Below are 15,685 nucleotides of genomic sequence, written 5' to 3'. Positions count from 1 at the left end.
TGCCTTACTTTTAACACCATTATGTAGTTATGTTATTGATGTGTCCTCATCCACTTCATTAATACAACTCACAAACCTGTGATATATATTTTGTTATGATTCTTTACCATGTGATTTGTGTTATTCTGCTTCTTTTATCGCTTATCAATAAAATATCACAGCTACCAGCTCTCTTTTGTCACAGCTTTGTTTAACAAAACTCATTTTTAAATTGGTTTAAATACTTTTAATGTGTACAGACAGAAACAATCCTTCATTACTGAAAAAGAAGAAACAAAAAAGAGAGGAACAGTTTAGTTAAGGATGGTAACACATCCAGTGTTTAAGCTTGTCAGAGACGTAAAACACACAATCAGTATAACACAAATGTACACTCCTCTCTTATCAAACATGGAAGTAGATACTGAAGCTCCAAAGAACTTCACTGACAAGCTACCAAACATTTTAACAGCAATAATAACACAACATGATTCATAAAAGTGCATCACACTGCATTTGTGTGCCACATGATAACAGTGCAAGATCATATGTAATGCTTCCCATTATGCTCCCTTATCATACATGCAAAAGTTTTTTATTATTGAAAACCACTGCCATTTTGCGTTCTATGTTGTAAAAATTAAGAATTTACAACAGTCCCAGTTGCTCCCAGAGAGCAGGTTTTCCCTTTGTTTTCCTTCCTGAGCGACAGTCTGTATATGTCCAAGAGGCCAGTGGGCCCCGTGAGCTGAAATCCACTAATAAAAGAGAGCTGTTAAGCGTTGAGAGCTTTGGCTACATCTGTGAAGACCAGACGACTGGGCCTCTGTGTGGTCCCCTGGGAGGTTGTGAGCGTCTGCAGAGGAGACGGACAGCAGGACAGAGAGGAGATAAAACTGTTAGTGTCATGTAGATCACGTAGTGACTTCAGCCTGGTAGTTTTAAGAAGCTGTGATAACTGCAAGGTGTCCCATTATAACACTGGGTTATGTTGGCTTCAAAACAGATAGATTGAGTTAAGATTATCAGATATAAAATGTGATCAAAAACTGAACCAGAGAAATATAGTAAGAACAGGGACCACATGTATAAAACCAGAGTATGCAAACTGTTAAGGTTCCTTTTCTTCGCTCTGCAAAAAATCCAAAATATGTAAAAAAGAAAAAAATCTATAAATTAATTGATTGGTCATTTTTGTTATGTTTCACTTATTTAGTGTTACAATGGTCATTATTAAAGAGATTTTGTCTGCTTACCAACTATGAAACAGGCTTTCTCACTCATGTACCTCATCAACAAAATGGTGAGAAAGGTGAGAGCTGAAAAGTTACTCTAATCTCTCTACAAAACTGAGAGTTACAATTGTTATGTAAGTGCTGTTTACTCTGGCTTTCATTTACTAACCAACATTTTTAATATTTAACAGTGTATTTTGTCAACACTTTTAATAGGATGTGATTATTTGAAAACTTAACCAAAAGTTGATGTTTTGCGTACTTTTGTGCACATGTGGGACCTGAAATATTTGACACTCAGGTTTTAAGTTCAAGGTAAAAACAAGGAAAAGATGAAAGACAAAATAGATGTAGGTATGAAGGTTAAGACTGTAATGGTGTTATCTATTTTAATATAGATTAGTTATGATAAAATTGAGTCAGATTATGATCACTTACTAACATCTACCATAAAGTAGGGATGCACCGATCCAATCCTCGTATTGGATATTGGCTAGATCGGACTCAAAAAGCTAGATCGGATATCGGTGACAAAGGGCCGATATATAGTGCCGATCCATATGGCAGATCTATTCATCTCAGTTCTATACTTTTCTGTGTTTACAACAGCCATGTGCGTCTCAGCAATGGCCGGTCTGTGCATTTTTGCCCGGTGGAACATGATGGAAGATAACTACAGAGGCTCTGCAGTTTAGGTGCATGTCACACTTCTTTTGCTAACAACTCCGCTGGAAACTTGCAACATGTGCAGCGGTAATGTTTCGACGGATGGCAGTCGCACTGAAAAATATAATGGGAGCCCAAATGAAGAAGTTTACGTCAGCTGTAGCCTACTGCAAAGAAGCAAGAAACCTTCCATTAATGGATTCAAAGTGTGAAAAAATGGACAGGTTATTGGATTTAATTGTTTTGGATCCTTGAAATTAAGGGATTCCAGCCTCTGGTTTAGCACTTGGAACCCAGGTACAGTTCACCATCAAGTCAGAAAAGCTTGAAGTTGTCAAAACATGATTCTATCCTCACATTAAGGAATAGAGATTGTTAAATCAATACCAGGATCGGATCGGCTAGTATCGGTATCGGCAGATACCAAAGCCCAGGTATTGATATTGGTATCGGGACCTAAAAAGTAGGATCGGTGCATCCCTAACATAAAGATAATTGTTTGAGACTGAAATAATGACAGCATGAAAGAATGAAGATTGTGGGGGGAAAATAGGTTAATAGAGATGAAGTTAAAAAAAAACACAAGTGATACTTTACCATGCTTGTCTTTACCTCTATGCCATTGTCAAAACTTAAAAGAAATAAAAGCAAATAAAGATACATCATGACAATTACAGCTGAACAGCCAATAATGAAATAAAAGCAACCGACAGCATGCAACATCAGCCCTCGGTACAGGACAGATGAGATGTGAAATGGCTGAAACAGAACTTCCAACATTTTAACAACAAAGTATACAAAATATACAGACTGATGTTATGAAAACTACAATACACACCACAAAAATCTCTTCAGTGTATTTGAAGTGATATGAAATATATGGCATCATACTTTTTGCAATGTTAAAAGTATAGTGTGAAAATTGTATAAGCCATGACAAGAGACCTAATTTCTGTTCATTAGCATAGACAAATATTAAATAAGGCTGTCATGGAGAACTTTTACTCAAGTTAAGACAGTGTCCACAGACACGAATGCTTTATGTGCCAAACATTACACTTTCTACTGATGACTTTAGAGCTTACCTTTGCATTGGGACCTGTGAGGCTGCCTTCCCGGCCGTGGTCGAGTAGTTCCTGTTCCAGCAGGTCATCTTGTTCTTCAGCCGGGTCAAAGTTGTACATGGGCATGAGCTGGTGCCTCAGCTTCTCCAACCTGCATGACAAGAGGTTAGAAGGGAAGACCGTTTAGCATTTAGAAATTGAAAAAATTATACCTGATTGCAGTAATGGAGTTACTGAGTAGGTTTGATATGAGCAGGCATTCTGTGCAAAATGTATACATCCTGCTGTCTCAAATTCTCTTGAGGACTCTGATGAATCATTTTATCAAAGCAGCACTGTACAACCAAGCGGCAACCTCTGGTCTAAAAATACGAGTCCGGACGTGCTAAAAACTGCAGTTCATCGAGGATCCGCTTGAGGCTGGCTCCAGAAGTACCGGAAAAACACATACACACCAATTCAAAAAAGATGATCTTTACAGCAGAAAAAACATGTTTACAGCCTGGTACAAAAGACGAGTGTAGCCTGGATAGCTAATTTCTCAATCGGCACATACTGTACGAGGGGTTGAATTATTTTCTAACGTGGCAATTTTGAAGATATTGAGATTACGAGTCTTTCAATGAGAGGCACAATTGACTGCGGGAACACTGTAGCTGTTGGCTAGGAGGCTCAAAGCCTGCCTCTTCTTCACGTCACACTCGCTCGACAGCAGCAATATGGCTGCCACTGATGATTGGCCTCAAAACAGCGCTTCAGAAACAGATGGGTGACGTCACGGATCCTACGTCCATTTTTTAAACAGTCTATGTGTACAACCAGTGCTGCTTTGATAAAAATGATTCTAGAGCTGTGTTATTTTGAGTACAATAAGATGTACTATGGTTTATAAGTTCAAGACGTCAGCACACAGCAGTGCAGCAGCTTCTCTATCTCTTATATTGCTCACTATTAGTATTGGAATCTTCATTTACTTATTAACATTACTATTATTGAATTTAGTTCTTTTTAAGTAGAGTGTCCCTGAATTCTTACATCCTTGTGTCAACAGTGTAGAATAAAATACTGTTTTTTTTTTAAAAAGACAGGCACATACACAAGACACAGGGTCATTATGTCCTGATACTGCACAACTTTCTCAAGCTAAAGATCTCTGTTTAAGAGATGATTTGAGGTTTATAAAATCAACTTCTAGAAATATATTTTTTAATGTTTTTCCACATAAAAAAGGTAAAGATAAATCTGAAAAGGGGGTTTAAGCACATCTACTCTTTCTCCCTCTTTTAGAAATTCCTCACACGATCCTGCTCTGAACAATTACTGCTGTTAGCTTGAGGATGAAAATAGCATCTCTATCTAGCATTAGAGATAACACAGAGAATTCCATTTCTGAAGGCTGTCTGAGCCTTAGTCATACCCAGACTCAGATGAAGTGTCTGTTGTCCACCAAACCATCAACTAGCATGGATATTTTATTAGTCGTTTTAAATAGCTTTGTCTACATTGTTTTGTTAGCTTATTAGCCTGTAACTGGCAGTGGCTAACTCAGCGTTAGTGGTTTTGAAACATTTTTAATGGTTGTACAATGAATCTTTGTGGATAGTGGAAGAAAGCTCCAGGGTCTTGTTTATGTACAACTGCTCACACTGCCATGTTTGTTGTCAAAATGTTCATTATGCTAATGAAACTGCCCTGTCTCTGCTGAAGGTTTTATATTTGTTGATGTTGTCATGCATTAGACAGAGATTGGTTTTTCATTTTTTGTGCATACCAAAGCTAGCTGAATAGTTGAACATTTCAAACTCAGAACTTAGGGAAGTGCACAGACATATCCATCAACAGTTTGCAAAAATGACACTAGTAGAAAACCTAAAATAGACTACGCATCGTATTCAAAGTCAGATATTTTAGATAAATATAAGGTGGAACACTTTTAGATGAGAAGATTGAGTGCTACGTTTCATGGTACAAATACTGTAACAATTTTAAAATGACACATAGTAATTTATGAGCTCCAAGAATGGTTGTGCCCCGCAGATAAAAAAAATCAGTAACTTACCGCTTCCGTTTCCGAATATACAGCATCTAGGATTAAAGTAAAAAGATACAGTGAGAAAGAATATTATTGGTCAGACATAACTTGTCCAAAAGGTGGGTCTAAGTTTGCCAAGGTCTGATGAGTGTGAAGCAAACCTATATAACATGCAATATGTTAAGACATTCAAGTTAATTCAGAGAGAACCTATTTCCACTGAAAAAAATACTTTCTCAAAAACAGTACTTCCGTGATTCCTTACGATTGCCACTGCTAAGCCAATAACAGTGATGATGCCGAATGGCACGAGCACCATTCCCATTCCCGAGCTCTCAATAACCGCCTCTGGAAATGAGGTGGCATTGAAGCTGGTCTCATTCGTTGTTATAGTAACAGTCATTAATGTTGTTCTGGTGGTGATGTTGTCTCTGGCGCTCGCAGTCGTCGAGAGGAGGGAGGGGACTGCGGTGGTCGTGGAAGTTGTGGAGAGAAAACTTGAGGTTGTCTTTGCTGCAGTTACAGCCATGGTCAGGTGTAACTGTTTCAACTGAGGGATGTGTTTCCAGTCTGCGTGTGTGGATTCGGTTGTCGTTTCTCAGCCTCTAGTGCGTCTCATGATGGACGCAGCTGTCTTCCCTCTGGTTTGAGGTCTGCTGTGGCTTTGGTGGTATTTTAGCCATAAGATCATCAGGTGTATAAAACTGAAACAGAAAGACGGATAGTTGATGTTTAATAAATGATTTGTTGGTTATTTTTAGCCTTAAATATCAAAATAATAATTATTAACTTTATTATTATTGCTTATTACAAAAAACTGGTCCTAAGTATTTTACATGAAAAACAGAGAAAAAATAACAAACCAAAATCCATAACAAGCTAAGCAATTAAAGCATACAAAGAGTGAACATTTAAACAATAAACAAAAAAGTTTAAAGATAACACAGGTAAAGGTAAAAACCAATGTAGGGAGAAAAACTAAAGGTGTAAGGATCCTTAAATTCTAGTTTAAATGTTAAAATATCAATGCAGTTTCTGCCTCGGTGCAATGCTTAATGTTTTAAATATTTGAGTCAGAAAGTCAAAATAAAAAAGGTACATTTTGGCACAGCAAAACCCTCCTTTCATTCAAACCTTGGCTGACAGTGCCAGCAAGGTTGCGGTGGGTGTTTTGGGCAGGATGTGGGAAGCAAAGACACAAGAGGAAAGTGGCATAACAAACTTGATAAAATACCGAGGAATAGTAACCACTCAAACTGTAACCTGCACTGTGAGGAAATGTGTTGGCAGCGTGTTTGTACGTCAAAATCAAACCCACACACGTACACTACCTTACACACATTGCTTCCATAAATATCCACTGCATCCAGTGCTGGGTGCATGCACCTCCCACCCACACACATCCCATGAGAGTGAAGAGCAACATTTACATATATGAGGAGTTTTAAAACATGAATGTGCTTTTTATTTTTAAAACTGTTATATATACATGGTGGCTCAGGAAGCTAGTGAAAATAGACACATGAGCCATTCCTCTCCCCTTAGTACATCCTGTCTGCTTGTGCTCCTAATGAGGAACATGTGCAGCTGAGGCAAACAACCAATGAAATGCAAAGGCTGGATTTAGCCATTGCTGTTGTCTGGTTAAGAACCCCTGCACTGCAAAAGAGACAATGCCTGCACCGTTTTACTCTGCATCTTTGTATTTATCATGTTATGGCTCTACTTGTGTGTGTGATACTGAGACACAAATTTTATTTTTAGTCCAACTGTTGTCTCTCAGTTGTCCTGCACAAACAGCTGATCCATAATCCTTCCAACGTGACCAGTGCGTCCACTCAGATTAAAGATGCATACGTACCTCAACATACAACATGCATGGCTTCTGAGGTGAGCTGCAGCAGGCAGGCCGGGGTTAGCTAGATAAGGGAAAATATCATTGGAAGAGGCAGCATTTCCTCCAGTGGCTGCTCCTCCTCCTCCTGCTCTTTTTCCTCCTCCTCCTCTTCTGTTCCCCCCTTTAGCAGTGCAGGTAAAGCTCAGGCTGTTTACATTGAAGAAACAGCCATTTTCTCTGAAGATAACCTCCACATACCAGAGTAACCCTATCCCGGCAGACTCAGAGAGATCCCTATCCCGGTCTCCAGTTGCCTCCTGGCAGATACCGCCCCCGTCTTGCCCTTTCTTGTATTTCATACAACAGAGGCTGCTCCAGGGATGCTGCAAACAAGAGATCCGTGCAGCTAAGTCCCGCCCCTCCGCCCCGCTGATTGGTCTAACGGTTTAAAGATAATGCACGCGGTTGGCTCTCTATGCTGTCTGTTCGACTTTGCAGGGGTAAAAATGGGATTTAATGGCTCTGTTCAGCAGATGCTGTCAGACGCATGTGAATGACTGCATCCGGGTGGCAGGTCTGTGGAAGTTAACCCTGTGCTGTCTTTTCTCTGGAACTACTTTGACCTAAATTTGTGGTATAAGTTATAACAAATAAAAAAAATGGAAGAAAAAAATAGCAGAATATTCCCAGATTTTTTTTGTAAAAGACTTGTTCAGTTTCTTTTACTGATCACACAGATAAGTTAATGATTGCACACATCTCCAACACTGAACAACAAGAGATATGTTGGGAAAGAAAATTATTTAATGGTATGGAAATAATGCTTTATGGTACCATATGATAACAGCAGCTTCAGAATGTCCACAAGCTCAGTTTATCAAGACCCAAATCATCATGGACACAAAATCTGACTTCAAATCAGCAGCACCTTTTTTTCAATTTACTGTTGTACTTATTACCCATTATCATGTTTTTTAAATATTCATTTCAAATGCTCTAGTTATTGAAAAATGGACATTTTGTTTTTGTAAAAAACAATATATAAAATGTTATTTTCACATAAAAATAAACAAGAAATAGCATGAAGTTTAGTATGCATTTTATCTTGTAGTTTTTTAATTATTTTAAACTTGCCATTCAAATTAAGAGTGGACAAGACAAAACTTACAAGTATGTTACTTTTTAAGCAAGAATCACATTTTTTAATGATGGCTGTAGCATTAATAGCATATAATTCAACATTGTTAACCATTATTAAAATGTCTTGCAGTAAGTACATGTTAATAAGGCCCTAAATAGACCTTGAAACATGTTTGTTAATAACAGGTCACTTAGGTTTCTTGATAAGAGCTTTATTATTGTTAAACTTTTGCTAAGCTTTTTGATGCTTTACTAGAGTTGAAAAGTTGTTTTTTATTTCATTAAAGGTTAACTGCACTAAAGTGAGAACTGGAGGGATATCGTATGTGTTCTTTATGATGCAACACGTTTCTTATAAACACACATAATTTATGAATAACTAGATTTGATGATGCTTTTAACATTTATACAATCTTGTTAACAGAGTAATGTTTACAAGCATTGCTGTCATTACTCTCTGTTTGGCTAATCAATACCATATTATGCTCTTGCCGGGACCCTTGAATTGAGAATCAACTTTTACAGTCTGGGGTTGATATTAAATACACATCTGCAACCAAATTCAACTTATATCTGTGTCAGATGTAATTAAATATGCCTTTACTTTGACTTCAAATAGTTGAAACAAAATATCCTGATACCTCTGTTACTTAGTCCAACACGGTTTATTGTAAAGCATTTATTGTGGAATAAAACCTTGAATACCCAAAAATTCTCAAAACAGCACCTTTGTCTTTATTGTTTTGTCCATTATTTTTATTTTCTATTTTTCATAAGAAGATGCACAAAGAGTAAGGTTGGGAACAATAAGAAAAAGTAGATTATGTCCTCTAGCTTTCTTTTTTGTATGTGTGTGAGGGGATTTTTATTATGACCACAGTGATGCCAATAAACTATTTGTTGTTAATGATGGACTCATTGTTTAGACTAGCTGTAAATAAGAAAGAACATTAAACATATTGAAGTAACAACGCCATACTACAATCAGCTATGACTCCAGCTTGTTCAGTTAATTAGTTGAACTGGAGCGTGTGTATGTGTGATTATACGTGTGTGTGTGTGTGTGTGTGTGTGTGTGTGTGTGTGTGTGTGTGTGTGTGTGTGTGTGTGTGTGTGTGTGTGTGTGTGTGTGTGTGTGTGTGTGTGTGTGTGTGTGTGTGTGGTTAAGTGGTTGGGGACTTACTGTTAAATACATATCACACATAGTGAAATACTGACACCTAGTGACGAGGGAGGTAGCCTGCAGTATAACACAGTGCTGCAGTATTAGATAATATGCTTTTTATGCATTTAGGAAGATGTTAAAATGTAGCACATTAGAATCCACTTTGGAAAGCTTAGTCTTACACCGATTTTTTTTTCATTCAATAGAAAAGTCAATTAGTAGCAAGGGTAACTTACAAGTTTGATGGAGGATATATTTATCTTAACCTTATCAGGACAAAGGCCAAACATCCCCTAAATAAACCTTCCAGCCCACTACTTCATGTGAATGGCAAGCTTAATCTAATGTGAATGACTGGGCTATCATTACAGAACCCAATTAAGGACTTTAATTAGAGACTTGGTTCAGGTTGACCTTTGGGTAGATAAAGCATCTTTTTCCATCCTCACCTCCAAGTGCAGCTCAAAATATTGAAACCATTACTTACAGGCGTTTGAATGCATTGATAAACACAGCAAATTAATGTATATAAAAAATGTAATACACAAAGGCATCTCAATGTGCTTCACAAAAATTTAAAAAACATCAGAGGGAAGATTAAAAAAAACTCAAACAAATTGAAAGGCATTAAGAGGAATGGCTCAATGTACACAAATAGAAGCATCTTACAATTTAGAAGAGTAAAATACACTGTCCCAAGAGAAGAATTAAATCAACAGCTTTCTAACACAGTGTTATAGAGAATAAGGAATGTTTCAAAAAGACATACTGTATGTGGAATGATTATTGCCCTGGGATATATTTTATTTGCATATTTAACTTAACAAGTAGAAGTTCCAATGTGTTACCAGGTTGCATAATGTATCAACATCAAAAAATGTTGTGGACTCATGTCAAATGAACAGTAACAGATACGATAACGAAAAGCCAAAATATGGGGTTGCAGTGGACCATATTTTAATTTAAAAAAAAGAATAGATTAAATATAAAAAAGATATGTTCTCAAGGTATCCTTTAACCACAGATTGTGCTCACATCCATCAACTTCCTTGCTAACATTACTGTTTGAAGATATTGTGTAAAAGGATAGGAAAGGTGTATATACAGTACATTGCTATCAGAAATGTCAGTAGGCTTGTTGTAATGTTAGCTGGCCAAAGTTTATGTTTACAAGCTAACTACAATGCTAGCTAGGTTAGGAAATAATGATAAGGGTATTATCCCACGGGAGCCTATAATACAATTTTCGTTTTTTTCGTTTTACTAAATATGATTTGTATAATCAAGAAGCAATTTAATGATATTTTTAAAAGCTCATCAATTAATATGATTTGCAAATCTGAAATGCAGTTGTAGAACATAAAAACAGTTGAGTGTGTTATCCTGAGTTTTATGTTAGGAGAACAATCACTTTCTGAATTTGTTTGATAAGAGTTGGAATAAATGCTAAGCTCTTTCTTTCAAGGATTGATTCCAATCTCTATTTCCCTCTCTGACGCTCAACATTTTAAAACCTCCTTTATGCTCAGTGATCAGATATTGTATTAACTTGACCTGGAAGAAAACAAGGGAGTCTTGATGAGGGTTGCACTATCTAATATGTATGGGATAATGTGTGTTGTTATAGTGGATTTGAACCCTTATACTTTATAGGGGGCTCATCTTGAAAGGGGTCCTCCATTATAACAACCTGCTCACTATACATTATCCTGCTGATTACACAGCTAAGTAACATTGTAGATATCAAGTCTGCCTTGGGTTCTGAGAATAGCATCTTCATTTAATCAACTCTACCAAACCACTCATCTAACTATAATTGTGCTGTTTACTGTTTGTCAGTGAAGGTCAGTATCCAAATAATCCCCATAGGTAAGCAAATCCAACGCCAAAGTGCTATTAAATGTCTTAAGATGTACCTCTGTAAGCACTTTGTAAAAGATAGGAGTTATGACACTGGGATATCATCTCAGTTGAGAGTAGGTGTTACCAGAGAAAGGTGAACTGCATTAAGAAATGTTTATTTTCAAAATTAGCATTGTTAAATACTTGATTGTGATTGGTCTACCCAATGGTCTGTTATTTCTCTACCTCACATCATTACTAGGGATGTGGCTGATGGAATGGAATATGGGGGTGCTCCAGGACTGATAAACGGAAAAGAAAATATCACAGACTCTGAAAGAGACTTGGCAAAAATAACTCAATTATGTGCAGCACTGATACATGTGGTCCTGTCACCTTGCTTTCTTTCATGATCATTTGAAATGTTCAGATTAATGTGAGCAATAACAGTTAAATCAGAATCAGAATCAGAATCAGAATCAGCTTTATTCGCCAAGTATGCTTGAACACCAGTTGAACACACAAGGAATTTGACTTTAGTAAACTGTGCTCTCTTTGTACAAGGCATAAGAATAAGAATAAGAATAAGAACTACAATAAGGAATAAAAATAAAAATAAAAATTAGTAAATAATAAATTAGCTAATTTAAAGAGGACCCTAGAGTAACTATGGACCTGGCGGGCCAGGAGCAGGTGTTTGTGCACCCCCACGTTACGCTTGTAAACGCAGACAACCAAAGAAAGAGGCACTTAAATACAAGAAAAGATTTTCAACATAAAAAAAATAAATGCTACATTTGTTAAGAACAGAGCTATGAATGAATGTCATATGCACTCTGGCCTCTGTGATTTTTGCTGTGTGAATTAAAAACTAAGAAAAAGGGAAACTAGAACACATGCTAGCAGAGTATATTATTTTACTGTAAATATAGCAGTAAGCAAATCATTTAAACCCTGTATTAAATTGAAAATAGTGCAACGACAACATATCAAATATTGAAATTGAAAAATGTTTTCATTTAATGAAAATTTATGTTCATTTCAAATGTGATGCCAGATTTAAGAAAAAGTTTAGACAGGGACAACAAAATACTTTAAAAGTTGTGTAATGGCAAAAAATCACCTATGGGAACATCTCTTAACAAATTAGGTTAGTTTGCAACAGTTTTATAATTATGACTATGTGTAAAAAGGGCCTTCAGGCACCACTGAATGAAAAAAACAGACATGACTCCGTAGTGGAAATCGCTGCATTGGCACAAAATCACTTCCAAAAACCATTGTCTGTGAACACAGTTCGTCACTGCATCTGCGAAAGCATGGTTAAAATGCAATGTTACCATGCAAATGGGAAACCATATATGAATATGATCTGGAAATGCTGATAACTCTGGGCTCAAGCCCATTTATGATAGATGATGCAAAATGGAAAAGTGTCCAGTGGTCTGAAGAATCAAAGTTTGACATTCTTTTTGGAAATCATAGACCCTGTGTCCTCCGCTCTAGAGGGGTTACCCGGCTTATGATCTGTGCACAGTTCAAAAGCCAAGATCCATGCTGGTAGGTGGAAGCACAAATGCCTCCAGTGTTAATTACACATCTGGGAAAGTACCATTGACGCTGCACAAAGTATACAGGTTTTACAGGTTTTGGAGCATGCTGCTTTAAGCCAATTTCAGGGAAGACCTTACATACTTCAGCAAGACAATGCCAAACCACATCATAAACATATCACATCAACATGGCACTGTAGAAGAGTCTGGTCTGCTTGTAGTCCTGACTGCTCACCCATTGAAAACACTTGGCGCATCATAGCAATGAAACATTACAAAGGAGACCCTGAACGGTTAAGCTGTTGAAAACCTGTATCGGGCAAGGATGAGAAACAGTTTCACTTTCAAAACTCCTGAAACTGGTATCCTTGATTCCCAAAGGTATACAGGGTGTTGTTAAATGAAGAAATGATTCAACACTACAGTACACATGCCCTTGTCCCAACTTTTTTTTTTAAAAAACGTTGCTGGCATCAAATTTCAAATGAGTATATATTTTCCACAAAACAATCCTTCATATTCAGCATTTGATGAGTTATCTTAGCACTTTTTAAAAATTAATTTCAGGTTTAAATGATCTAAAAGCCATCTAAACTTGTTTTTCTTAACATTTTACAGTGTCCTGTATTTTTATCTTTTAAATGTGTCTCCACATTATTCAAAATTACATAGAACAGAAAAAGACATCCCCCCAAAAAAAGTTATAACTAAAAAAAATCAACAAGCATGATAAAAGAATATGGATATACATTTTTTTTTTAAAGAGACAGACATACATGGGCTGGGGGTCATTAACCCCAGAGTGTTGAAGATGGATAGAAAGGATTGCCACCTACTGTATAGCTTTTCAGAGTTACATCTCAGAGAATATTTTATCTTTGTTGGCTTTAGAAAGGACTTGACACCCTTGAGCCATTGAGTGCTTTAGTGGACTTCCAGGGAAGAAGGAGACGGCATCTCGCCAATAAGGAAGGGAAAGCTATAACATCTAATGCTTTGAGGAGTATCAATGGTAGTCATCAGGACATCTAATTATGGCAATACGAAGGGGAAACAAAGCAAAACCTAGATAATAATGAGCAAGAGTAAAACGTATGAGTTAAGTTGCAAGAAAAAGCATGGCAGTCAGGAATTATGGGATAAGTTAGTGACAAACACGCTTTAGAAAAATGAATCCTAAACAACACCTTGAATTGTATGAGAGTGAGACAAGCACAAATTCAGCTTGTGGGAACTTTTGCAAAAGCAGCATCACCACCAGTCATTCTTAAAATTCAACCTTCAACTCCAAGTCAGCTTTGACTTTAGTGGCTAATAAGTTGTTGCAAGAGAGGCATCTGTATTAAACCTTTTAGATAAGTGACTTTTGAATAGGGTTGAGGTTGAGAGGTTCATCCCACATTTGGCTTGTTTGATATATGTGCAAAGATACAAATAAAACCATTCTTGTAGAAATCTTTAAAGCTTGTTAAATCTTTGTCAAGGCATAAGGAAAAGGTTGAATCTGCCAATGCAGGCTTAAATAAATACCTTTCTGTAAAGGAGCTGAGGTAGACGATGAAGTATAGTTTGAAATGTCTATATGGTACCGGATTTCGAGAGTTACTTCGTTATAGCAAAGCGGGAGGGGATGAGCGGAATAAAAGAAGTAAGCAGGGATTATAAGGAGGATGATCATGTTTTTGCCTTCAACTTATACCAGGGGATCTGTTGCTTTTAATCAAAACACATTTTTATAGCTGTGTGCAGCCCAATTGAAAATCTGAGAGGGACAATCAACTATTTAATTTGACCCAACTGAGGTACATACTGTTTGATTGATGGATGATAGTTAAAAATAACATGAGGGATGTCCAGGACAAAGGAATCACTTCAGTCAAACATCATGCAACAAAACATTCTTAGCCTCATATATTTCTTTTTTTTACATGTTTCTGGTCCTTTTCATTTCCGCAATTAACCTGGAACAAATTAAAGATGAAGTTCAAGAGAAAATTAATTCGCCAAGTGGAGTTTAATACTGCGGCTACAATTCTTAAAAATATGAAAACATAAAAAACACTTTGTTAGGTGGGGTTGTTTTGTAATGTCAGTAAAACAAACAGTCTCTAAGAAAACAAGTTATAGTATAAACTTATGAGCACAACTGTAATTTGTATTCTAACTCAGTGCATGGAACTGGTAAATACAGGACAACACAAAATAATTAACACACTGTCCCTTAACCCTCCTGTTATGTTCGTTTCCCTGGAACTACAATAATGTTCCTGGGTCAATTTGACCCGGGGTGTATTCAAGATTCTAAAAGTGTCAGAACCCCAAAAAATCCCAATAAACATTTTTTTAATCTAATTTTTAACTCCATTACTAACCATTGAAATCAAGGTTTAATCCATTGGTGTTCTTTAGTTAGTTCAATGAGGATAACTCACTTGTTTTTCATTAAAGTTAATGTTAAACTTTTTTTAATGTACATTGGAAATCCCTAAATATAAATACAATAGTTTTACATGACACAGATTTTTGTGTATTTTATTTTACAACTTGAATTTTTTTTTTTTTTATGAAGTGATGATGATAAATTAACACAACACCTCTTCTGTCAAATGCTGCCAGTGGTGGATAGTAACAAAGTAAATTTACTTGAGGACAGAACTTCAGTACATTTTTTGAGTATCTGTACTTTACTAGAGTATTATTTTTGGAGGGTACTTATTACTTTTACTACACTACATTTCTATCAGTGCTCTAGTTATTCACTACTTTTGCTTTGAAGTCTCATCATGAATTTCCCTCTCTTTTCTGAAATCTGATCCCTAAGACAGTAAACTGTGTTTGTGTAGTTCTGTTTGTCTCAGTGGTTTAGCCGCACCTGTATATCGTGCAGACACAGAGCAGATTTCACTCAAATCAGTTCATGTAGAGGTGGTAATGATGGCTATAATTCTCCACCTGAGCACCCATGGCCATATCTTCAGCCCGTGTTAGAGGTTTTGAAATGAAGAATGATACGTATCGTTTGAAATGTTCTCCCTGTTTCCCACTCTGCACAAACATACAAACATTCACAGTCCAACCTGAGAAAGCGTGTTGAGCTACATAACATTTGTTTCATTCCAGATTAATATTTCAAACTAAATTGTCTGTGCTTGGAGTAACTTAGTTCCTGTTT

General features: G+C 36.7%; 1 protein-coding gene across 3 annotated transcripts; it reads right to left on the bottom strand.

The window, feature by feature from the left end:
* Positions 1–203: 203 nt before the first annotated feature.
* Positions 204–7,228, bottom strand: si:ch211-161c3.5 (uncharacterized protein C3orf18 homolog). Of its 3 annotated transcripts, none has more exons than XM_034692459.1 (6): positions 6,838–7,228; positions 5,242–5,680; positions 5,004–5,029; positions 2,966–3,095; positions 2,493–2,511; positions 747–835 (listed from the first exon to the last, which is right to left on the bottom strand). In XM_034692459.1, exons 2-5 carry the CDS (start codon positions 5,503–5,505, stop codon positions 2,506–2,508), a joined length of 426 nt encoding a protein of 141 aa, XP_034548350.1. In that variant the 5' UTR covers positions 5,506–5,680; positions 6,838–7,228; the 3' UTR covers positions 747–835; positions 2,493–2,505. The 3 variants fall into 3 exon arrangements, with proteins under 3 accessions (XP_034548206.1, XP_034548350.1, XP_034548280.1); XM_034692389.1 differs by having other exon boundaries at positions 754–835; positions 2,478–2,511; XM_034692315.1 differs by lacking the exon at positions 2,493–2,511 and having other exon boundaries at positions 204–835.
* Positions 7,229–15,685: the final 8,457 nt, after the last annotated feature.

Source organism: Notolabrus celidotus, chromosome 1 (assembly GCF_009762535.1).
Source record: "Notolabrus celidotus isolate fNotCel1 chromosome 1, fNotCel1.pri, whole genome shotgun sequence".
Classification (NCBI taxonomy): Eukaryota; Metazoa; Chordata; class Actinopteri; order Labriformes; family Labridae; genus Notolabrus; species Notolabrus celidotus.
Note: the sequence above shows the minus strand (reverse complement) of the source record. Positions and strands in the feature narration are given on the sequence as shown.

Bases quoted from the DNA above. Each gene is read 5' to 3' on its own strand.
- si:ch211-161c3.5 (XM_034692315.1), bottom strand. From the start codon at position 5,505: ATGGCTGTAACTGCAGCAAAGACAACCTCAAGTTTTCTCTCCACAACT. The intron at 5,030-5,241 runs GTAAGGAATCAC...CTTTAATCCTAG, and splicing joins TTGGCTTAGCAGTGGCAATC to ATGCTGTATATTCGGAAACG. The intron at 836-2,965 runs GTAAGCTCTAAA...TCTCCTCTGCAG, and splicing joins TCACAGGTCCCAATGCAAAG to ACGCTCACAACCTCCCAGGG.